The 25,094-nt window shown below is 38.7% G+C and overlaps 1 protein-coding gene across 8 annotated transcripts in view; it reads left to right on the forward strand.

Annotated features, from left to right (window-relative positions):
* Positions 1 to 25,094, forward strand: part of ulk2 (unc-51 like autophagy activating kinase 2) — a 117,538-nt gene that overhangs the window by 54,824 nt on the left and 37,620 nt on the right. For 4 of the 8 annotated variants that reach the window (XM_087977231.1, XM_087977236.1, XM_087977235.1 and 1 more), the window contains exons 7-15: positions 2,943 to 3,016; positions 4,893 to 4,994; positions 5,980 to 6,038; positions 7,028 to 7,110; positions 16,378 to 16,428; positions 18,567 to 18,655; positions 21,627 to 21,798; positions 22,738 to 22,798; positions 24,228 to 24,320. In XM_087977231.1, coding sequence (XP_087833357.1) covers positions 2,943 to 3,016; positions 4,893 to 4,994; positions 5,980 to 6,038; positions 7,028 to 7,110; positions 16,378 to 16,428; positions 18,567 to 18,655; positions 21,627 to 21,798; positions 22,738 to 22,798; positions 24,228 to 24,320 — 784 coding nt within the window. Of the gene's footprint in view, positions 1 to 2,942; positions 3,017 to 4,892; positions 4,995 to 5,979; positions 6,039 to 7,027; positions 7,111 to 16,377; positions 16,429 to 18,566; positions 18,656 to 21,626; positions 21,799 to 22,737; positions 22,799 to 23,892; positions 23,932 to 24,227; positions 24,321 to 25,094 lie in introns of all 8 variants that reach the window. The other 4 variants (XM_087977233.1, XM_087977237.1, XM_087977232.1 and 1 more) reach the window with 3 other exon arrangements.

The raw sequence follows: 25,094 nt of genomic DNA on the forward strand, positions 1-25,094 counted from the left end.
CCCAACTATGTGACTGTATCCACAAATTTTCTCCCTTCCTATATGTAACTGCCATTCATCACATCCCCTTGCTCTTGTAAATTCCTCATTGCCTCTAACTGATCCATTTGATCTGATAGGGTTCACAACCAACGGCATTTATTGCAGGTATAATCCTCAGTACCACGTAAACTCCCACATCTGAAGAGCACATCGCTCTACTAAAGGCTATTTTTGCTGCTTTTAATCTGCAGACCCAAAAATCACACTCTTATTCCTCTCCAAAAAACTAACTTAATACTTATGGCTTATATTTTTAAGTTTAATGAAGATACATATCTTAATAAAACATATAATCAAGAAAGAACCCTTTCTACTCACTAATACAGACTTACTGTAAGGCCACACTTAAAAATATTCACTTTTTCTGTGCTGATCTCTCTCTCCCTCTCTCACCATGTGCTGCCTTTCTCTATCCCTCTTCCTTTTAAAACTCCTCTTGTTTTGGATTTTTCTTTCTTCAAAGTTCCAAAACACTACAACAGCATATGAAACTGTAATTGCTGCTCCTGGAATTCAAGGAACTCCCCTCCAACTCCTAAAATACCTCAAAAAAGGAGCAACCTGTTACAGCCAAAACCTTTTCATGTCCTCCATCTTGGATTCCCCAGAATAATCCCTCAAGTAACCTTAAATGGGCCTACAAAAAGAAATATAAATTATCAGCTTAAACTGAGCTGAGTTGTTTCAGCTTAATGGCTAGAATTGTTCAATTCAAGGGCCAAAAATGGAACACAGGCTATAGTGTGGACTCCTCAGGCGTTTGGTGAAATCACAGTCTGGCACAGCACCGTCATGAAATCTCACCTTCAACTCACTTTTAGGGATGAAGGGAATAGGAAAAGGAGGAGGTCATTTGGGACCTTGAGCCTTCTGTCATCCTACTAGATCACAGTTCATCATTTACCTTTGGGTGTTTTTCCAAGCTATCCACATATCCCTTCATACATGTAATGTCTAGACTTTTATAGATCCATCCCTTAGATATACTCAATGATCAAGTTTTCTGACAATTAATAGAGTAAGTGAAAAAGCTGTTCCTCATCTCAAGGCAAAATGGTCTCATTCTACACTGTTTACTTTGTTCACAGTAAGTGAACAAATCCAATTACTGGTCTAGGAATTCTCTGTCTAATAATATGATGTAAAATAAATTATGCTACAGAAATAATTGCAAGTTGATGATTAAACCCTGTCAGACAAACTGGTGCTACAAGTTCAAAATTCAAAAATCCCAAAGCAAATGATATTAAAATGTATATAAACGCACCGTAACATTATAGCTTCAACTGTTGATGCTGAATTAGAGGACATGATTAAATAAGATCTTTACAACATGGAGCAATTTCTACGTTGAAAGGGAATGAGCACTAGCAGCAATAGAATGCTCCTGTTTGCGTCAGTGTTTCTGACCCATGGGGAAGGGAAAGTGACAAGAATCCTACTAATGATTGCTATCCAGTGACTCTTGCTGGAAGGTGTGTGAATGTCTGGTGACTGCAGAATTACTTAGCTATGACAGCCTAGCAACTTTCCAAAACTCAATGTCCAGATTCTCATGTGACAAATTCTCCCTGAGCCAAAAGCTGGCACCAGAGGAGCTGTCAAGAGTCAGGACCTTCAGAAGAGAGGAGTTTGTTTTCTTTTCAAATTAAAATATATTTCAAAATAACAACAGATGCTATAGCACCTAATTTGGGATATGCTTATTCATGTGGCAGATGGGTTTTAACCTAAGACTGTTCTCTCACAAATGGGCCCAAGACCTTTATTTACTGTTGCACTACACATTCTCCATGGAAGTTCCAAGAATTCTTGTATCTTGGTTGAGTAATTCTGAGAACATAGGTTATTTACAACTTTGCTGAAAGGCAAGCATGAATGTATGAAGGATATAAACAACGATGTTGTGCTTATTAGAGAGCAGCCAGTGTCATACTTTGTTTACCAAGTAATCACTGTCCATATGCACAAACTAAAATAACTGCTCCATGATTCAAGAGTTTGAAATTAACCACAAATTACGTGTTACTCGGTATCTCAAAATATTAAAATTAAAATGTCTACTTCAAGGGCTTGTTTTTAACTTTGGATTCATTTTTTAATGTTGCCTTTGCCAATGTAGTCAGCCAAATAGATGCAGAAGATCAAATGACCTGGTTTCTTAATGTGCCACTCAATTCTTGAACAGATTTGAATAATGCTTCTTTAGATGTGCAGTTTTGTTGATGCTGCAAACAAACACACCAGTCAGTAATAGAAGTAGGTCACTCACCCACTTGAGCCCACTCTGCCATTCATTTAACAACATTTGCAACGGTCTGTCATTAGTTTATTATGTATTTTTAAAGCTATTTTTCTATATTTTGGTCATATTTCTTGCACGTTACAAGTGGTAAATACAACAAATTGAATTCGTTTGAAAAGTGTCTGTTCTGAGTCAGTTGCCAAGGGTTGTTACAACCATGTTTTAACCTCTTGTCTCCAGTGTAGGAGACTTATTGCCTGTTTCTCAATACTGATTCTTTTGAGCTACTCAGAGGCTTTGTTGCATTGGCAGCAATGTTTTCTCTTAATTAATTATTATGATGGTGCTTTGCTTCAGTTGCAGCCCTGTTTTAGTGAGACGCAGTAAGAACTTTGGCAGTATTTCCTGTTTCCGTATTTTTCTTAGGACTAATCACTTTGCTGCTTGGTGTAATTTCTGTGAGCAAAATTACTTCTGAATATGACTGTATAATAATTTACTGTAATTCAGTGGCAAAAGCTTCAAAATATTTTAGATGAAATGAGAAGCAATGTAATTGCAACTATTTTCTGGGAATAGGTTTTCCTTAGTCAGATATTGTGGAAAAATCAAGTGGTTCACATTATTGAAAGTGTTTCCTTGTATTTCCCCACAGCTGACTTTGGCTTTGCCCGGTATTTACAGAGTAATATGATGGCTGCCACTCTTTGTGGGTCCCCCATGTACATGGTGAGTGAACTATCAGCTTTTTACCAAGTAGGATGGACTTTTACATTTGAGGAATTCTGTGTACTCATACTTGCTATCTGTTATTGCATGTATTGTATCCCCACCTTTTAGATACCTGTAAATACAATTCTGATAGATGGGTTGTTTAGATACAGATCTGTGTCTAAGATTGTGGTCGATGACCATGATATGGAAGCAAAATTAGGCCATTCAGCCCATCAAGTCTGGTCTGCCATTCAGTCATGGCTGATTTGTTTCTGAACCCCATTTGCCTGTTTTCTCCACGTAACCCTTGGTCTCCATCCTAATCAAGAACCTCACTCTGTCTCAAATGCACTCAATGACTTGGCCTCCACAGCCCTCTGTGACAATGGCTTCCACAGATTCACGACCTTCTGCCTGAAAAATTCATCCTCATCTCAGTTCACTCTGAGGCAGCGCCCTCAGATTTTGGTCTCCCCTACTTGTGGAAATATCATCTCCACAGCCACTGTGTGGAGGCCTTTCCGTATTCTGTAAGTTTCAATGAGACACCCTCCGCATCCTTCTAAACTCCTTTGAGTATAGACCCAGAGTCCTTAACCACTCCTCAAGGGTGTAGGAAGGCAAATAAGTAATTTATATGGTGGACAAGGTTGAAGTCAAATTAAATCTGTATGGGTCTTACAAACTCCTTGATTAGAATACTGTTTTGCGTATAAAGCAAGAAAATGAGGACGAGGTAAGTATGTAGTAAACCCAATTTGAACAGTATAAATTCACAATAAAGCTGCATTTTTGATAGCTTGTCTTAGTTTTCCAACATGTTCTCCTCAACTCTGTTGCTCTCTGCTGCCCCCCGCCCCAAAACCACCATTCTCCCAGCTTCCCCCCCCCCCCCCGACTTCTGTCGCCCCCTCTCTTTCCTCCCCCTCTCTGTACGTACGTGTACGTCACGCGCACACACACACACACACACTGGCCCAGACCCTAATTTTGCTAGTTGTTTTAAGTAGGTGTAATGTGGATATTCCAGGAGGGATGCAGCTGCTCAGACCACTTAGTTTTAAACAAAGCAGAGTTTATTTGCAAAATTACCAAATGAAGCACAAACAAAAGAGAATAGAATACCGAATAACTTATCCTATCCAAAACCCAACATATCATCCCAACTTATTGATGCTGTTTCAAATACTTGCAATCCCCATATACACTCTTTGGCACAAAAGGGAAAAATCAAACACTGGATTTTACAGGAGAGAGAGATGGCAGCATGGAACACCTTCTTCCATGGAGCTCTTTCTTGGATCAGCAGCCTCAAACTGCCTGCTTTCAAGGAACAGCCAGACTGCTAAAAACCAAACTCAACCAGAGAATAGCTGAGCTGGCAGAATTGGTCACTCCTCTTTCATTGTACAAGTGTTTCTTTTTAAATACTTGAAAGCCTTTGCCTGAGGCTGTTAGTTATTATCAAATAGGCTCTAAATCCCATCCAAGCCAGACATTTTGGAATTACTGCTTTTACGACATTTCTGAAACAAATCCAAGGGCAAAATAACCTTGTTAAAGGAGGAGCATCGTCACACACTCTCTCTGCCTCAGTCTCTCTTGTATAGGGTCACAATTAGCTGAGAGATTGCTCACTGAAAGCTTAAATTTCCTTGGAGTTTGTCACAGAGTTGGTGCATCTGGGCATCCTAAAGGGTCCCAACGTATTTTCGGTGATATGTCCTGTCTCCAACTGCCAGAGACCAGGTGATCTGGGCCATGAAAATAATTGAAGAGTGTGAAAATATACCACGCATTTTAAAGACATAAATAAAACTACATTGGGGACTGAAGTAAAACTTAATGGCTTTATCCTCTATTGTACTGTTGGTTTTATTTTTGGTTTCAGGCACCTGAGGTTATTATGTCGCAACATTATGATGCCAAGGCAGACCTCTGGAGTATAGGCACAGTAATCTTTCAGTGTCTTGTTGGAAGGCCTCCTTTCCAGGTAGATGTTGAGAGAATTTTTTAAAAACAGGATTTATCTTTGATTATTCTGAGATAGTTTGGTTTTATTATATTCAAATAGTGCAGCAATATAATAGACATAGGTATGAAAACAGACTCAAGGTTGTACAAATTAAGAAAAGAAATATGTTCTGAAGAAGGGGTACTGGTCACATCAAAATGTTGGCTCTGCTTTCTCTGCAGAAATGCTCCTAGACTTGCTGAGTTTCTCCAGCAATTTCTATTTTTGTTCGAGGAATATTATGTAGTTTTACACGTTTACATAAATAATACTTCACAACACTTTGTCCTGAGAGAATTGGATATTTGCAGTGAAGTTGGTAGAGAATAAACTGTATTGAAATTCATCTGTTAATACTACAATTACACTTACCAAGCTGACAGGTAAACAAGTGTATTTTAAGCTTTTGGCAAACAACCTTGCATATGGAGTTAATTAGGTGGGTATAGCTTTTAGGGATTGAGAGCAGGAATAATATTTTAATAGAATTGGTACACATGCTTATCTTGATTTTTCTAATTTCTTTCTCTTTGAAGAACTTTGCTTCTTGGATGTATGCAAGTTGTTCTAAATTTTGAATCCTGTATAACATGGATTGTATGAAATACTTTTAGAAATGTACTTGTCCACATGGATGTATTCTTCAGGATCCATTAGAAAATTACAGACTGACATGCACACAGAATAAGGAAAACATTCTGTTTAGAAAAAAATTCCATGCACCAGCCTCAACATTAACATTCATAAGTTTATTATGACATCAGAATTAGGTCACGTTCACTGAACTAATGACTGTCTTTATCTCTGCAATGTCTCCACAGTTCAGTGTTTTAGAATATAGAATTTGAAATATGTGACATTTGATTTGATGCTTACACCCACATGGCAATTTCTGAATGGCTATTGTTCTCTCAAGTAACTGGGCCAGCGTCTAATTTATATTTGAAATCTCTTTTTGTTGTAGGCTAACAGCCCACAAGATTTAAGGCTCTTCTATGAAAAGAACAAGACTTTAGTGCCTAAGTGAGTGTTTACCTACTTGGTCAAACCTGGATCCCTTGAGTTCTTCCTTGACTAGTCTGCCGTGAGGAAGCTTAGCAAGAGTCTTGTTTAAAGTCCATATAGATCACATCAAATGCTGTCCCACATTTTAACATCAAGAGTTAGTCGATTTTTGTGTCCAGGACTGATGCTCAGAATATACAATTCAGTTCTTGAACTGTCAAAAAAAGAAAGCTGTTGTAAGAAAGAAATATTTTACATCATAATGTTTTGAGATTGCTACTGTTAATTTAGTATTGTCAAGCTCAGAATTACACTGTATATTTGCAGCAAATAGGAGTTTACAGCTGTTATTTTGTTATTGCATTATTGTCCTTTTTAAACAATTTGCTTAAGGTGTTGGAGCTTAGAAATTGAATCCTTGCATTTTGTGCACTGTTGCTACTGAGCACTAATGGATCTGTTATAAAACTGCTGCACGTGTGGTGAGAATTCTTTCTCTATAACTCAAGTCAGAGTTAAGTATGTTATTAGAGAAGCGTACACTATGCCGAAGTGCTGAATTGTTTTCTGATTTCCTGTATCACCTGCCCTCTTGATATCTTTCCAAACAAGCTTCCTAATTTGGACCAGATTTTAGACAGATCTGTGGTTTGAAGCTAAACTTCTCACATGGAACCATAGACCATTAATACCAAGTGTAGAACCTTCAATCCTATCACTTACCCTGACTACTTTTAACTGGAAATTATTGCAGTTTCATGTGCTGATTTACTAATGCCAAGGAATGTGAATTTAGTAAATATGGAGAAAGCAAAATTTTGAATTATTGACTAATAAACTAGGCAGATAGACCAGAGAATATGTAGCAAGTCCATGTAGTGTGATGAGCTTCAGTCATGCTTTATTTTTCTCACCTTAATATGAAAGCTTGGTTTTTATTATTCTGTCTTTCTTTGCCGCTTTGTCTTTTGACTTGTACCGGTGATGGCACCGCATTTATCAAACAGCATCCCAAGCGAAACTTCCAGTCACCTGGGTGGCCTATTGCTTGGCTTGCTTCAGAGAAACCAGAAAGACCGAATGGACTTTGGTGAGTTGTTTGTTTTATTTCCCTTATTTAACATGCTATGATCGGTTTTATATCTGCATTGAGCTGTAATTACCTTCGCCTCAGCCCATCTGCTGCTGAGTTAGATAAAAGTGCTTTTTTTTTCAAATCTGTGCGCGTGACTGTTCTAGTGCTATCATGCTGGCTTCACTTGACCTCACCCAAAGCAATGCTGCTCATATTTCAGCTTGCCCAAAATCCTGTCCGCTGATCATTCTGTTGTTTGCTGGCCTAAAATGGCTCCTGGTTCAACTTAAAAATCTCATGACTGCTGCAGGTTGCTCCATGGTTCTTGCCGGTCCCAACTTTGTAATCTCCTTTACCTCCACAGCTCTCCGATCTCTGAACTCCTCTCAATTCTGGTCTCATATGCATACCAATAGTCATTGCACCAGCATTAGTAGACAAGCTTTTAGCTGTGTGGGCTATAAACTTTGGATTTCCCATTCTAAACTTCTGTCTTTTCTCCAACTTTCTATTAAGATACTGCTTAAAATGTAACTGTTTAACCAAGCTTTTGGTTACACGTCCTAATATTAAAAGTGAGCATTCATATGACAAATTTAGCATAGTTAAACTTCCTAAGAGGCTTTATCAAGCAAAATTTATTTTTCAAGTCACATGAGATGTAAGGCCATGTGATTAAAGATCTGTCTAAAGGTAGTTCTGAAAGGAATTTATAAAGGAGACTGGAGCATCTTGGGAGGTTAAAGCCCTAAATTGTTTTGAGGTGAAAGTTCTATCAAATTAACATCGTGTGATACATCATGAAGTGTGGTTCATGCACTTAGGATCCAGCTACTCGTGATACTGGACAAATCAGATTCCAGTATGAAACCTGACTTGATTAGTCATAAATTTGCAGTTTGTTACTGTGGTGGTTAATAGCTGAACGTATTCACAAAGCTAACAGTGTTTTTAAACAAAATAACGCAAGTTTATTGTGCAAAAGTTTTTTTAAAAAAAGGGCTGTTTTATATGTTATAGTTTGAAAAAGATTAACATAACCAGCAAAACCAAGTTTCAGTTTCCTCCCCACCAATATCTTTTACAGATACTGAGTCATTGTGAAGTGCAGCAAGCTTTTTATTAGCTGACACCTTTGCACCACAAATGTGCCAATTGATCAAATATTCCGATTGATTATCTGGACCTCTTAAACAATGTAAAAACATACGCCAAGTAATAAAAACGTAATGCAGGGGTATACATGTAACTCAGCAGAAATCACTTAAATAATAACATAAACAAATTTTTAGGCAGAGAGCCTTCTCAGTCACACCCTTAACTAACTACTTGGACATTGTAATAATATAGCAAACTGCTGGTATATCAGGGGTAACATTTTTGCTGGTTTATTAGGTGTTAGTAAAAACAAAACTTGCTGTATTTGGTTAATTTCTGACTCAACTGACTCTTCCAGTTTTGATGGCCTTGACCCCTCTTTAAAATTCTGAGGGCCTAGATTCCTTTTCAGTTATGATGATCTAGAGGTGGTTCTGTTGGCTTAAATGGTGTTTTATTTTTGATAGATTGAAATACCAATCTCTCATTCTTTGAGGCTTCACACAACCACTTTGCCTAGGGTGTACCGTTTCCTCTGAACTAAAAACCTGATTCTGAATTGTAAACTCTTAGTCTGTTTTCTCTGTATGTCATGAGACTGTGCATTGTAAACACTTCAACCAACATCTCAGGGATATTTAACAAGTCTCGTTCCTTCTGGGAAGTGTTGTCTTTAGTTCAGTATTCCACACAGCTTTCTGACTTTTTTTTAAAAAGTACTTTCACAGAGCTGAAACTGCACATCTAATTTATTACTACCTTGAAATCTAAATTCTCAGAACATGATATATTTTGCACCTTTATCCTATTTACCTATTTTGCCCTCAAAGGAAAAATGAAAAGGTTTATTGAAGGGGCATTTCTTTTCTATCAAAATTCTTCCTGATCATTTTCTACTTTACATTGACAGTAATAATATAGATTTAACAATAATATAGTAATTTTTAAAAAAATTCTTAAGTTATACTCCATCCAACTATTTTGACCACATTAGTTGTTTTCATACTGTTTCTTTTGACAAACTGTGCTATTTTATATGAATCATCTGTAAGTTGTATGGTAGCATTAAATTGTATGTTGTATTAAACTTCAACAAACTAGTCATTTATAATTTTACACTGGAATCTCTCCAAATAAACAAAGGTTTCTGGTCTGTAAAAAGAACAATCTCTTCAGATTTGTTAGATGTGAAAACTTCACATTGATGTAGAGCCAAGCTAAGCTCAGTGTCTCTTTCTCCACTGTTGAGTATTTCTACTCTCATGCATTTAATTTTATGGGTAAATGGCTGTCCATTCAATCCCCATCATATCTTTCTGTAACAACACTGTGCTAGCACTAATGTCACAGATATTAACAGTCAGTTAAAATGGCTTCTCATATTTCAATGCTGCTAAACTTGGCACGGTAATCATCACAGCTTTCAAATCGTTAAAGGTACCTTTTTTCCATTCAAATTCCTTGTCTTTCCTTCCATATACTTTACATTTCTCTTTTCTCTTTTTGCCCCAGTTGACGACTTTTATTTCTCTTACTCTGTTTTCTCTAACTTAAGTTTTTTCATTTCTGACCAAATCTTGGCTAATTCTAGCAGTGAATCTCCATTTCAGGTTTCCCGCCTTTTAACATCAAGTACTAGCAAATCACTTTGAGTGATTTTAAGGGCTCATCTTTACACGATCCTGCTTTTATTTCTACCTCTAATCAATCCACTAACGTTCTCAGGTTAGCCTTAATCAAAGATTTCACATGATTCAGTTATGTCTTCTGTTCCAAGAAATGTCTTTGCAGCATTGGATGGACTTTCAAGATGACTCAATGTAATAGAGTCATAGAGATGTACAGCACAGAAACTGATCCTTCGGTCCAAAATGGTGCCGACCAGATATCCAACATTAATCTATTCCCATTTCCCACCCTTGGTCCATATCCGTCTAAACCGTTCCTATTCACTTACCTATCCAGATGCTTTTTAAATCTTGTAATTTTACTGGTCTCTACTTCCACTGGCAGCTCATTCCATACATACTCCATCCTCTGTGTGGAAACGTTGTCCCATAGGCCCCTTTTAAGTCTTTCCCCTCTCACCTTTTACCTACGCCTTCAAGTTTTGAACTCCCCTATTCTGGGAGAAGGCCTTGGCTCGTCACCCTATCGATGCCCCTCATGATTTTATAAACCTCCATAAGGACACCCCTCAGCCTCTGACTTTCCAGGGAAAACTGTCCCAGTCTAATCAGCCTCTTCCTATAACCCAAACCCTCCAACCCTGGCAGCATCCTTGTAAATATTTTCTGAACCCTTTCAAGTTTCATAACATCCGTCCTATAGGGGTGAGACCAGAACTGCACACAATATTCCAAACGTGGCCTAACCAATGTCCTGTACAGCCGCAACATAGAGTCATAGTGATCTACAGCATGGAAACAGACCCTTCGGTCCAACCCGTCCATGCCGACCAGATATCCCAACCCAATCTAGTCCCACCTACCAGCATCCGGCCCATATTCCTCCAAACCCTTCCTATTCATATACCCATCCAAATGCCTCTTAAATGTTGCAATTGTACCAGCCTCCACCACTTCCTCTGGCAGCGCATTCCATACACGTACCACCCTCTGCATGAAAACATTGCCCTTTAGGTCTCTTTTATATCTTTCACCTCTCACCCTAAACCTATGCCCTCTAGTTCTGGACTCCCCTATCCCAGGGAAAAGACTTTGTCTATTTATCCTATCCATGCCCCTCATAATTTTGTAAACCTCTATAAAGTCACCCCTCAACCTCTGACGCTCCAGGGAAAACAGCCCCAGCCTGTTCAGCCTCTCCCTGTAGCTCAGATCCTCCAACCCTGGCAACATCTTTGTAAATCTTTTCTGAACCCTTTCATGTTTCACAACATCTTTCCGATAGGAAGGAGACCAGAATTGCACACAATATTCCAACAGTGACCTAACCAATGTCCTGTACAGCTGCAACATGACCTCCCAACTCCTGCACTCAATACTCTGACCAATAAAGCAAAGCATACCAAACGCCTCCTTCACTATCCTATCTACCTGTGACTCCACTTTCAAGAAGCTATGAACCTGCACTCCAAGGTCTCTTTGTTCAGCAACACTCCCTAGGACCTTACCATGAAGTGTATAAGTCCTGCTAAGATTTGCTTTCCCAAAATGCAGCCCCTTGCATTTATCTGAATTGAACTCCATCTGCCACTTCTCAGCCCATTGGCCCATCTGGTCCAGATCCTGTTGTAATCTGAGGTAACCCTCTTCGCTGTCCACTACACCTCCAATTTTGGTGTCATCTGCAAACTTACTAACTGTACCTCTTATGCTCACATTCAAATCATTTATGTAAATGACAAAAAGTAGAGGGCCCAGCACCGATCCTTGTGGCACTCCACTGGTCACAGGCCTCCAGTCTGAAAAACAACCCTCCACCACCACCCTCTGTCTTCTACCTTTGAGCCAGTTCTGTATCCAAATGGCTAGTTCTCCCTGTGTTCCATGAGATCTAACCTTGCTAATCAGTCTCCCATGGGGAACCTTGTCAAACGCCTTACTGCTTTGCCCTCATCAATCATCTTTGTTACTTCTTCAAAAAACTCAATCAAGTTTGTGAGACATGATTTCCCACGCACAAAGCCATGTTGACTATCCAGAGTCAGTCCTTGCCTTTCCAAATACATGTACATCCTATCCCTCAGGAGTCCCTCTAACAACTTGCCCACCACCGAGGTCAGGCTCACCGGTTTATAGTTCCCTGGCTTGTCTTTACCGCCCTTCTTAAACAGTGGCACCACGTTTGCCAACCTTCAGTCTCCGGCACCTCACCTGTGACTATTGTGATACAAATATCTCAGCAAGAGGCCCAGCAATCACTTCTCTAGCTTCCCACAGAGCTCTCGGGTACACCTGATCAGGTCCTGGGGATTTATCCACCTTGAACCGTTTCAAGACATCCAGCACTGCCTCCTCTGTAATCTGGACATTTTGCAAGATGTCACCATCTATTTCCCTACAGTCTATATCTTCCATAACCTTTTCCACAGTAAATACTGATGCAAAATATTCATTTAGTATCTCCCCCATTTTTTGTGGCTCCACACAAAGGCTGCCTTGCTGATCTTTGAGGGGCCCTATTCTCTCCCTAGTTACCCTTTTGTCCTTAATATATTTGTAAAAACCCTTTGAATTCTCCTTAATTCTATTTGCCAAAGCTATCTCATGTCCCCGTTTTGCCCTCCTGATTTCCCTCTTAAGTATACTCCTACTTTCTTTATACTCTTCTAAGGATTCACTCGATCTATCCTGTCTATACCTGACATATGCTTCCTTCTGTTTCTTAACCTAACCCTCAATTTCTTTAGTCATCCAGCATTCTCTACACCTACCAGCTTTCCCTTTCACCCTAACAGGAATATACTGTCTCTGGATTCTCGTTATCTCACTTCTGAAGGCTTCCCATTTTCCAGCTGTCCCTTTACCTGTGAACATCTGCTTCCAATCAGCTTTTGAAAGTTTTTGCCTAATACCGTCAAAATTGGCCTTTCTCCAATTTAGAACTTCAACTTTTAGATCTGGTCTATCCTTTTCCATCACTATTTTAAAACGAATAGAATTATGGTCACTGGCCCCAAAGTACTCCCCCACTGACACCTCAGTACTTGCCCTGCCTTATTTCCCAAGCGTAGGTCAAGTTTTGCACTTTCTCTAGTAGGTACATCCACATACTGAATCAGAAAATTGTCTTGTACATCCTTAAGAAATTCCTCTCCATCTAAACCTTTAACACTATGGCAGTCCCAGTCTATGTTTGGAAAGTTAAAATCCCCTACCATAATTACCCTATTATTCATACAGATAGCTGAGATCTCCTTGAAAGTTTGTTTCTCAATTTTCCTCTGACTATTGGGGGGTCTATAATACAATCTCAATAAGGTGGTCATCCCTTTCTTATTTTTCAGTTCCACCCAAATAACTTCCTTGGATGTATTTCCGGGAATATCTTCCCTCAGTGCAGCTGTAATGCTATCCCTTATCAAAGATGCCACTTCCCTTCCTCTCTTGCCTCCCTTTCTATCCTTCCTGTAGCATTTGTATCCTGGAACATTAAGCTGCCAGTCCTGCCCATCCCTGAGCCAAGTTTCCGTAATTGCAATGATATCCCAGTCCCATGTTCCTAACCATGCCATGTTCATCTGCCTTACCTGTTAGGTTCCTTGCATTGAAATAAATGCAGTTTAATTTATTAGTCCTACCTTGTCCCTGCTTGCCCTGACTGTTTGACTCACTTCTGTTCTCAGCTGTACCCGTCACAGACCGATCTCTTTCCTCACTAAGTCCCTGGGTCCCCACCCCCACCCCCCACCACTTTACTAGTTTAAATCCTCCCAAGCAGTTCTAGCAAATTTCCTTGCCAGTATATCAGTCCCCTTCCAATTTAGGTGCAATCCGTCCTTCTTGTACAGGTCACTTCTATCCCAAAAGAGATTCCAATGATCCGAAAATGTGAATCCTTCTCCCATACACCAGCTCCTCAGTCATGCATTCATCTGCTCTATCCTCCTATTCCTGCCCTCACTAGTTTGTAGCACTGGGAGTAATCCAGATATTACTACTCTTGAGGACCTCCTTTTTAAATTTCTGCCTAACTCTCTGTAATGTCCCTTTAGAATCTCAACCTTTTCCCTTCCAATGTCGTTGGTTCCATGTGGACAATGACCTCCTGCTGGCCCCTCTCCCCCTTGAGAACATTCTGCACCCTCTCTGAGACATCCTTGATCCTGGCACCAGGGAAACAACACACCATTCTGCTTTTTCTCTGCTGGCCACAGAAACGTCTGTCTGTACCTCTGACTACAGAATCCCCTGACACAATTGATCTCTTGGAAGCCAACGTACCCCTCGTTGCATTAGACCCAGTCTCAATACCAGAAACTTGGCTGTTCGTGCTATGTTCCCCTGAGAATCCATCACCCCATACATTTTCCAAAACAGCATACCTGTTTGAAATGGGTATATCCACAAAAGACTCCTGCTCTAGCTGCCTACCTCTCTTACCCTTCCTGGAGTTAACCCATCTATATGACTGTAATGACCTCCTAACTCCTATACTCAATACTCTGACTTCACAGCAGCTCCTGTTTTTGGGTCCAATACCTCCGCATGCTGCTTTTTCTTTTTGTAAGTTGAACATTTGGAGTTGTTTGCTGTGGGATTAGTCACTGAACATATTCACCTGAGGCTTTCACCAAAGAATACAAATTTATTGCATGACAGAAAAAGAAGAGACAAAGCTATAGAGTTTATAAACCTAGTTTTTAACATAAACAACAAAACAAAGTTTCAACCTTTCCCCAGGAACATGTTTTACAGATGGCCAGTGCTAGCGAAGTTTCATTCCAGCTTAGTTCTTTAATTTCTTTCTTAACTGAACCTTTACAGTTTTGAGGGCCTGAATTATTTTTCTGCTCTGATGGCCTAAAAACTACTTTTCAGTTTTTACCAAATTGAAAATGTATACCAAATCTCTCAGCCTGGAGCCTTAACAAAACTAATGTGCTCTTCTGTGAGGGTAAATTGTTCTCCCAAACTGAAAATGTTGTTCTGAATTGAAAAATCTAGTGGTCCTGATCAGTTGTCTCTATTATAAGACTGTGTTCTAAGATTCAGCATTGTAGACACTTGATTGGTTAATATCACATTACTGAGGCTAATTGTTATTAGTTAAACTTACACTCCATCAACTACTTTGGTGTGATTTGAACCCATATCCGCAGATTATTATCTTGATCCTCTGGTTATGAGTTCAGTAACATTGCCACTGCACCACCATCTTCCTCACCTGATTATAATGCTGCTGAATGTAATGTTTACATGAAGCTCTTTTTAATGGAAATTAAAATTGCATTGATTCAATGTCATTTAATCTCAAAGGGTGTTTAAATTTAATCCAGCTCACTGTGTTGGATATGTTAATATATTTTCCTCAGCCACACCCCTTCCCTGCTTATTTTTAAATAGTTCTTTAATCTGTTTCTGTGGCTAATTGCACTGATGGTACCTTTGTATCCTACTCGGTCCATAACTTAAGTCACATGTCTTCTTAGAAATTGTCTTTAGTTCACTGTTCCAAATGACTTTATATCCTCTAGAAATCAATTTACCTTCGTAGAATTGAAACCACACATCTCTTTCAGCTCTACTTTGAAAGTTCAAATTCCCAAATGCTAATGTATTATACACTTGCATTTCTCACTAAACTTTAGAAATGCATATTTATTGTAAAAGAGCATAATTTTCTTCCCACTTCTGGAATTATTTTCACCCCTCAAGGTTTTTAGATTGCTTACAGTGTGGAAACAGGCCCTTCGGCCTAACAAGTCCACACCGACCCGCCGAAGCGCAACCCACCCAGCCCCATTCCCCTACGTTTACCCCTTCACCTAACACTAGTATGGCCAATTCACCTAACTGTGGGAAGAAACTGGAGCACCCAGAGGAAACCCACGCAGACACGAGGAGAATGTGCAAACTCCACACAGTCAGTCGCCTGATGCGGGAATTGAACCCGGATCTCTGGCGCTGTGAGGCAGCAGTGCTAACCACTGTGCCACCGTGCCACCTACTTGTGGAGAGACCCACCCAGGAATGGCATCATTGCATTTACTTTAATCTGCTTATAGATCCACTTGGGTAATGCAGAGAAGGAGTCCACCCACACAAGTATAATATCGCATTCCTTGAGAAGCTGACTCTGGTTGGCAAAATAATCCCTCAGGGGAATGCTAATGTCTATCAATACTGGAGTGCAAACATAATGTCATAATTGTGACTGATTTTATTGTTCACATTGATGCTGCACAACAGAAATTAACAGTATACTTTGAACTATGTATTTTAATCCCAAATGACTATTTAGTTTATCTCCAAACACTAGTTATGTTGTAAACTATTCTGTGCCTATAAATTTCTGAACAATGAAGTATTGAATGTGGAGTTTAACATTCATTGTTTCCGTTGGAAAATAAATACATTTGCAATATCTCTGAGACATATGACAGATATTTTTGTGGCTTGTAATACTTGTTTTCTGGAATGTGCGGAATGTTCAGCGGCAGCTCTAAACCACCTGCAGTTTCAACAAATAAAATAAGCTGAATTTTTGTTTTCTCAGAAACATTCTTTAACCATCCTTTCATGGATCAAACATTGTCAGTCAAAAAATGTAAGTCAATGGTTTTGTTTTTTTGTTAGCGGTCTTTGCTAAATTGTAGAGAAATCGCTGCAATCACCTTTTCATTTTGGCTTATAAGGCCAACATTTAATGTCTGTCTTTATAATTTCTACTTTGGCAACACAGGGAGAAACTCTACTTCTATCAGTTTACTATCTCCTATATGCAGTTAGTAGATTCACCCCCTTGACATAACGACTGTCTACCAGAACAAATGTTTAAATTTAGTTGCATTCTTTCATGGGATGGTGGGCACTGCTGGCAGGCCAGTATTTGTTGTCCATTCTCACTGTTTTTGAAATGAGTGAGTGCCAGAGCTCTTCAGAGGGCAGTCAAGAGTGAGCCACATTTTGGTGGGTCTGGGATCACATACAGACCAAATTTGGCAATTTTTCCTAAAGTATATGAGTGAACCAGATGGGTTTTTACATCAGTCAGTGACCTTTCAAGGCCACCATTACTGAGGCCAATCGTTATTAGCTAAACTTACACTCCATCAACTACTTTGGTGTGATTTGAACCCATATCCGCAGATTATTATCTTGATCCTCTGGTTATGAGTTCAGTAACATTGCCACTGCACCACCATCTTCCTCACCTGATTATAATGCTGCGGAATGTAATGTTTACATGATGCTCTTTTTAATGGAAATTAAAATTGCATTGATTCAATGTCATTTAATCTCAAAAGGTGTTTAAATTTAATCCAGCTCACTGTGTAGGATATGTTAATATATTTTCCTCAGCCACACCCCTTCCCTGCTTTCTTTAAAATATTTCTTTAATCTGTTTCTGTGGTTAATTGCACTGATTATATCTTTGTACCTCCCATGTTTGCATAACTGTCAATCAGGATCCAATAGCAGTTGTATGAAGGCAGTCAGCTTGTCCTGGTCCTGTCTGGATGTTCTGTGAAAGATTTTTTTTGGGGGAATATGTAGTTTGGAGGAAAGGAGCAATATATACTTGGGGCGGCACGGTGGCACAGTGGTTAGCACTGCTGCCTCACAGCGCCAGAGACCCAGGTTCAATTCCCGCCTCAGGAGACTGACTGTGTGGAGTTTGCACGTTCTCCCCGTGTCTGCGTGGGTTTCCTCCCACAGTCCAAAGATGTGCAGGTAAGGTGAATTGGCCATGCTAAATTGCCCGTAGTGTTAGGTAAGGGGTAAATGTAGGGGTATGGGTGGGTTGCGCTTCGGCGGGTCGGTGTGGACTTGTTGGGCCGAAGGGCCTGTTTCCACACTGTAATGTAATGTAATCTAATCTAATATGAAAGTAGATGCAATTTGTATATGCTCATAACAGTCCAATTGGTTTTGCAAGTAATTTTTGTACAGTGAGTATCTTGAAGTATATTTGTGGCCTTTATATACTGGTTTCCTCTTTCCATTACCTGTCGTTGCACATTTCAGTGTTGGCAACACATTTTCTTCGAATGAAAGGTTTTTACTGGCCTAAAATTCAACTTAAGTGAATGGCTTTTAGGCCATTGTATTGGTTGACATTGCAATTTTGACACCTGATATTGTATTGCACTCAAATTGGTGACTAAAATAAGCATACTCTTTTATCGACTTATAGACCCTAAAGGCAGATAAACAAGTAAACTTCTGAGTATCGTTGGAAAATTAAGCAAACCTTTTCAGACTTGATTTCTGCGACTAATATTTCTTTTTTAACTTGTGTTCTTCGTTTAAAATGAAGTGTAAATTAGCTTTCCAATAAAACAAAAGTAATTAATGCCAGCAGATTGGGAGGGACTGAAGCTGGTGGAAGACAGCATTTCCTGGTACAGATCATTTCCATGACTTAAATGGTACTTTTCTGTTGCAAGCAGAAAATTAACAGCCTGTTGTTGTTGTTGTCTCTTGTCACTATGGAAGTTTTTATTCAAGCTTCACTCTTCCATTTTGCACAATGGCATCAAGGGAAATGGAAGATGATGTTATGGAAATTGCCCTTGCACTGTTTTCATTCCACCATCTTTTGAGTTGTTTAACTCAGGACATGGTTTAATGATAGGGGCAATGCTTGAAATACAGTTGATCAATTAAATTATGACTTTGCATTAGAATGACTAATAAAATATGATACTCAAATCTAACCAGTTGGAATGATTTCTATCACAGCATGCCCTGTGCCTGTACCCACGTGCCCTGGTTCTGTTTCTGGTAGTTCTTGTGGCAGCTCTCCATCTTGTCATTTTGCCTCTCCTCCTGTAAGTAAGCCTATTTCAATGACAAATTATTTATTCCACTGACTAAAATACTGCCATTGAGGTTAAATGATGAATTAACTTGACCAATTTCATGAATTGATAATCATCGCTGAGTGGATAATTTGAAACTGCTGTAAAGACTTCTTGTTTTCATATATTTTATGTTTAATTCAGCAAGACTGATGTTCATTTCAGGTCAAAGGATAGCCATTTAATAGAAAGATTATCAGGAACGTTTGTTGACCTTGACTTGCACAAAAAAAGATCAAATCCTGCTGCAGAGTTGTTAATGCTTTTAATTTATTAAATAAATACTTGATAGTACAGAACTTAAATATTGCTAAAAGGAGTCAAACAGTTGAAGCTTTCCTCTTACATTCATCAGAGCGAGGATATAAGAAACCGATTTAAGGGAAAAGAATACACACTATACAGCATGAGAAGAATGTGCTGATTGACTGGGTCATTGTTGGCGTGGATATTCTGCAGCAGTAGTTAATGTTTTCTTTTTAAAAAGGGTGCAATGTATGTGCAAATTTATTTTGCCTTCATACAAGGGTCCTGTGTATTTGCATATGTAGCTTCTACATATATATCACACTGTGTGCCCAGCTGACGATTGGTCTCTGGTGCAACTCTCAGCACAATCTGGATTATTTAATAAATTATTTCCAATAGTTGAATTACACCTAATGGTGGATGTACTTAACCCCTAACATTTACTGCATCATCAAAGCTTGAGACAGCTTGCTTCACCTGTTCTTCAAATTTTTGAGACAGTTTTACAGGATGGTGCTGTCAAGCCATGAGGTTTTTTTTTAACTGATCGCACAATGAGTAATGTGATATGAATTTGAGTGCCAGTGTGATGCCAGGTATGTAGACTGGCAGACCATATCAAAACAACATGACCCATTAACCATTTGTAGCAAGCAGCATGTTTCTCATGCTCATTCAACCTATGCTTGCAAATACATCCACCATTCAATGTCATTCTGCTATTGGAAATCTTTTATTAAATAATCCAGACTTGTAAACAAAAATTGTTGTGGAGCCAGACTTTGCTGCATCCCCATGGCAATGTACTGACCAATCAGACTCCACCTATCTGATTTGAGAATTAAAATGAACAGTGATTTGTTGCTGAGTCTCTTTGGCAATGATGACCAGCCAGTCATCACTCTTTCTGTGTTGAATAAAGTGGTGTCTCTTTATTCAAATCGGTCTCTTACATCCTCATTCTGCTAAGTGGAAGCTTCAACTTCCTGGCTCCATTTCACAGTCTTAATTAGATTAGATTAGATTACTTAGATTAGATTACTTACAGTGTGGAAACAGGCCCTTCGGCCCAACAAGTCCACACCGACCCGGAGAAATTAGCTCAACACTATTTTGATAACACACGTAATTCTGATTCACTCTAACACCAATTCCAGCTAAGTTTGCAATCCTGTATCAAAGCTAGCTGTACATTTAGCCCACATATGCAACCGCAAATTTGTTTTTATGTATTAATGTGGGCAGACTGATCTCTATTTTGTTAATATTGTTACCAAAAGCACACCTTGTGGTGCATCAGAACTACCATTTTCCTTTCTTCATTGGCAGCCAAATCATTACCTGTGTTGCTACCATGATGGTTTGTAGCAATATCTTTTAAACCTTAAAACAGAATTATTTTTGCTTCTGTGCACATTTTCCATGGACAAGCTCAAATTAGTCAGTAGTAATTGTCACACTCCAACTTGATACGTCTGATTCACAGTTCTCCAAGCACTTTGGATTATCTGAAAGGATGCAACGTTTAGTGTTTGTTAGAGCTACCAAACGTGACTAGATAACATAAAAATGGTAAGCGATTAAAATATATTTATAGTATCTATCCAAATCAGTCACTTGTTGAGTACAGGTGCAATACCCAAAATCTGGCTATCTGTATGCTGAACACTTTTAACAATGTGCTGATTCAGTTGTAGGGTCTGTTGAGGTTCATAGTCTGATATTGGTTTCAGGGTATGTAACTCTTTCAGGATATGTTTTCATTTAATGCTTTTATTATTCAGGGTCTTAATTATCTGCAGTTACTGTACTGATTGGATGTCTGAAATTTAGTATTATCTTTGTTCTGAACATACCAGATTTTGGACCTCCACTTGTATTTAGTAAATAATAAGGTGATACCATCTTTTGTCATGGGATGTTTTGGTTTAGTGGCCAATTTAAAGTCCATTCTTCCATCCGAGGTCGGTACACTGTGTAATGTTGGCTTTTGTGTTAACTCGGGCCGAACCCTTCAGAATAAGCAATCCAAGTGTGAGTGGTCCAACATCCTTTTTTCTGTATTGAAAATGAATTTGAAGAATCCAAACAAAAAGACTTGATTTATAAAATGCTTTTCGTGAACGCTGGATGTCACAAACTGCTTTAGAACCCATCAGCTATTATGAAGTAATGTTGACATAGGGACAGCTAATTTGCATTTTTCAAGCTCCCCCAAACAGCAATGTGATGATTTCCAGATAATCAGTTTTTATTATGATTTGTTTGAAGAATAAATATTGGCCAGGACACTGGGTATAATTCCCCTGCTGTCTTCAAAATAGTGTCACGCACGGAATCTTTTATATTCACCTGAACAGGCATACTTCAGTGATTATGTATTTTGGTGTCTTAACAAGCCTTCGCTTTCCAGAGATTATTCAACATTTTAGTTGTGCAGGAATTTTAAAAGAATCGCAGAGCAAATTGACCATTCCAATCTTGTCTTGTACACATACACTGGAACAGTTCCCTAAAGAGCAATCTTTTAAGCATAAACCAATCTAAAACTGTTTTGTGTTCAAGAAGAAATCTGGCAGAATTAACAGAACAAGGTGTAATTTGTAATTTTTTAGTGCAGCTCCATGACTATAGAGACAGAACGTAATGTGTTCTGATATAGTTACAATAATGCAATCTCTTTTGTTTTCAGTCGTTACCAGATATGCAACGTATACAGGAAGATGCTCTGTCTTCTCCTCCTGTGGGTCCGCCTAATTATCTGCAGGTTTCCAAAGACTCTGCCAGCAGTGGCAGTAAGAACTCTTCATGTGACACAGATGACTTTGTTCTTGTTCCACATAGCATCTCCTCAGATCAGTCATGTAAGCAGCCACTCTTTACTTTTGATGATTTCTTTTGTCTTACCAATCTCAAATATTGACTTTAGTCATTGTAGCAAGGATTTGGGAGCAGATTAACTCTGTTGTTGCAACATTGGCTATTGGGTCCTCAAAACTGATTAGTAAAGGTTTGGCTACTGTTTGATTTCTGCAGCCATTTTTACCCATTGCCATGTTTGGGATCATAGCATATTGTTGCATGAGTAAAAGTGTGTAATTGAGGTGCCCAAAATTGAACAATGTTTCTCAAGCCCCAAAATGGAATAACTTTGCCTCAGTGACATGGAAAAGTGTTTGCCAAAAAATATGAAGTTTAAAAAATTCAGTGTAATCATTGTGTTTAGTTTTTGGTGTGATTTTGTAACTTCCTTTCAAATTTCATATAAATCATATTCAAGACTTTTAATTCAAAAAGTGGCACCTCCAGCAGCACAGCACTCCATTACCTACACAAGCATCTCTTGTCTTTAAAATGTAAAAGAGGTACAAAGGTGCCCATTAGCCCAAGGTTGACACTGAAATAAGCAGATAATACTAAACTATATGGGCTGAATTGGCTCAATTCGCGTTTTTCCGAATGATTTGGAAATGCGACATTTGTACTTTGGATTTGAAGCTGACATTTTTATTTATTAATTAAATAGCTAATTTAGTTATGACTTAATTATATTTGCATAATCCAGCAAAACACCTTGCTCTGTTTTAACTTAGCTGGTGTAGAATCAGTATACGATCAGACATTATCTGAGGTAATCTTTAAACAATTACAGTTTTGTTTTAGAAATGTTTGACCCCTTCTAAAGTTATCACACTGATTTTAATCAACGTGTAAACACTTGTCTATCTTTAACCATTGTATTCACCTTGTAAAGGTATCTGACAAAGTTTATGGTTCTAAGTCTGTTCTGAAACTTTATACAGATGACATGCCACTGGGGACACTTGGCAGGCGAGCTTCCAGTGAATTTCTGATGTGTGGAGGGTATGTACAAGTCAACTAAAATTTAATTTGCATTAGCTTAATAATAATCGAGAGGTGATTTGAAATTGTAATACATGTACTGGAGATCATGATATGAGCAGAGATGTTGCTTTCCTTTTTAGAAAAAAAGCTGCAGTAAAGCCAGTTCCAGTGGATTAAATTTGTTAGTGGATTTAGGGTTAGAGGAGGCACAAATTCAAAATTCACCACCTAAGAAAAACTCCAAATGAGAATTTGTTCCCTTTCCCCATTCTCAGAATAGTAGAAACGTGAATCCCAGAGAAGGTTGCAGATTTCGATTCCCCTTCAAAAGGAGCTGGATCTAATTTACTAAGGATTGGGAATTCAGAGGAGAAAAAGAAAAGTGAGCATAGAAATGACAAGTACATCATTAATCCCCTTTCTCTCTCTGCTGTTTTTCAAGAAAAATGGCAGTCTCTTTGCAAAGTATGGTTTAATCTCTTTAAATAAAGCTCATGAAAATGCAGAAAAGAATTTCCTCATTAATATTTCCACAGTAATTTTGAGACTTTTGTGCTCCTTTCAAAGGATTAACTGAGAGCTTGGGTAGTGGAGGGAGAATTGAGTTCACAAAACCATACATGGATTAGGCCAAACGTTTTCTTCACTTCAGACATGGTTTATTTTATTATTTAATCTAATCTCAATATATCTTTGAATGAAAGCTTGTATGAAGCTCCTTGAGATCCATTGACCACTTGCAGTAATATTAATTCAAAAATTATTCAGTTGATGAAATATTATCAGACATACACACAAACTTCATTAAGTCTGTTTGTCTTTTTGTGGAATGCAGGATATGCAACTTTAAACAATCTAATGCCTGTTGCTCTGTAACAAGCATAGGTCCATTGCTTTGCACGATGTCTTGTTATGTTTGCATGTGTAAACTGTGAATATTGGTAACCCTATTCTTCACTTGAGCAAAGTATGAAAATGTATGCTAAATTTGTGAAAATGAAATGTGCATCTCAGTGCAACAAATGATCGATTTAAAAATTCTTTCCGCTCTTTAGGTATCAATTACTGAACTATACCTTTTTGTAACTATATTTTAATTTTTATAATTACAGAGATGAAAACACCAATCTAAATCCAAGTGTGGCGATTAGGTAAAGTAGAGGTATATTAGCTTACCAAAAATTCAGGCTTTCATTTTCTATCAACTTTGCTCCTGTGAAGGATATATAACTCTGGCAAAAGAAAACCCAACTTTTTTATACTATTTATTCTGTAGAAACTCCTGAGAGTAAATACATGTCAGATGTTTAATCTTAGCCAGTCAGAAGAAGACTTTGTTGAGGTCTGAGCCTTGAGGTTGAAATACTCAAGTTCACAGGACAGGTCTTACATTCAAATTTAAAATTAAATCAGCATCTCCGACTTGCTTCCTCCTCCAATGTATCAGGCAGTCACCTTTAACATCTTCTGGGGGCTCAGCTGCTCTACAAAGACCTTCCTCCGCCTCATCCAGGTCAAGCTCTTCTAGCTCAGCCAACAGGTAGGACCTTCATGTCGAGTTTATAAAGGAATAAGTTTTGGGAGGGTTAGCAGGAGAGTTTCTACTTTGGATTCAGTTGAGAAAAGATTAGAGTGGTGCTGGAAATGTACAGTAGGTCAGGCAGCATCCAAGGAGCAGGAATATTGATGTTTCAGGCAGGAGCCCTTCATCAGGAATTCCTGCCCGAAGCGTCGATTTTCCTGCTCCTCGGCTGCTGTCTGACCTGCTGTGCATTTCCAGCACCACTCTAATCTCCAGCATCTGCAGTCCTCACTTTTGCCTATGCAATTGAGAAATTAAAACCAAAATACACTTGAAATTGTGCTGTTTAAGTTATGCTTCAACATTCCACTTAAATTCATTTCCATAAACATGAATGTTAACTCTTCCATGATGATGTATCTGGAGTAGTGTGTACAGGACTAGTCATTGTACTTACAGAAGGATGTTACATCATTGCAAGCAGTTCAGGGAAGGTTTATGAAACTAACATCTGGATTGAGCAGATTGCCTAATGAAGAAAGGCTAGACAGGCCAAGCCTGTATCCTTTGGAGTTTAGAAGAGTCAGAGGTGATTTAATTGAAACATATAAGATTCTGAGGACAGTTGACCATGTGAATGCCGAAAGGATGTTTCCTCTTGTGGGCAAACTTTGAACTAGGGGTCATGGTTTAAAAATAAGGTGTCACCATTTAAGACAGAAATGAGGAAACAGTTTTTCTCTGAGGGCTGCGTCTTTGGAATTCCCTTCCTCAAAAGACTGTGAATGCAGA

This window comes from Chiloscyllium plagiosum, unplaced genomic scaffold (genome assembly GCF_037043375.1).
Source record: "Chiloscyllium plagiosum isolate Xiang-an unplaced genomic scaffold, Cpla_swu_hap1 HiC_scaffold_31, whole genome shotgun sequence".
Lineage (NCBI taxonomy): Eukaryota > Metazoa > Chordata > Chondrichthyes > Orectolobiformes > Hemiscylliidae > Chiloscyllium > Chiloscyllium plagiosum.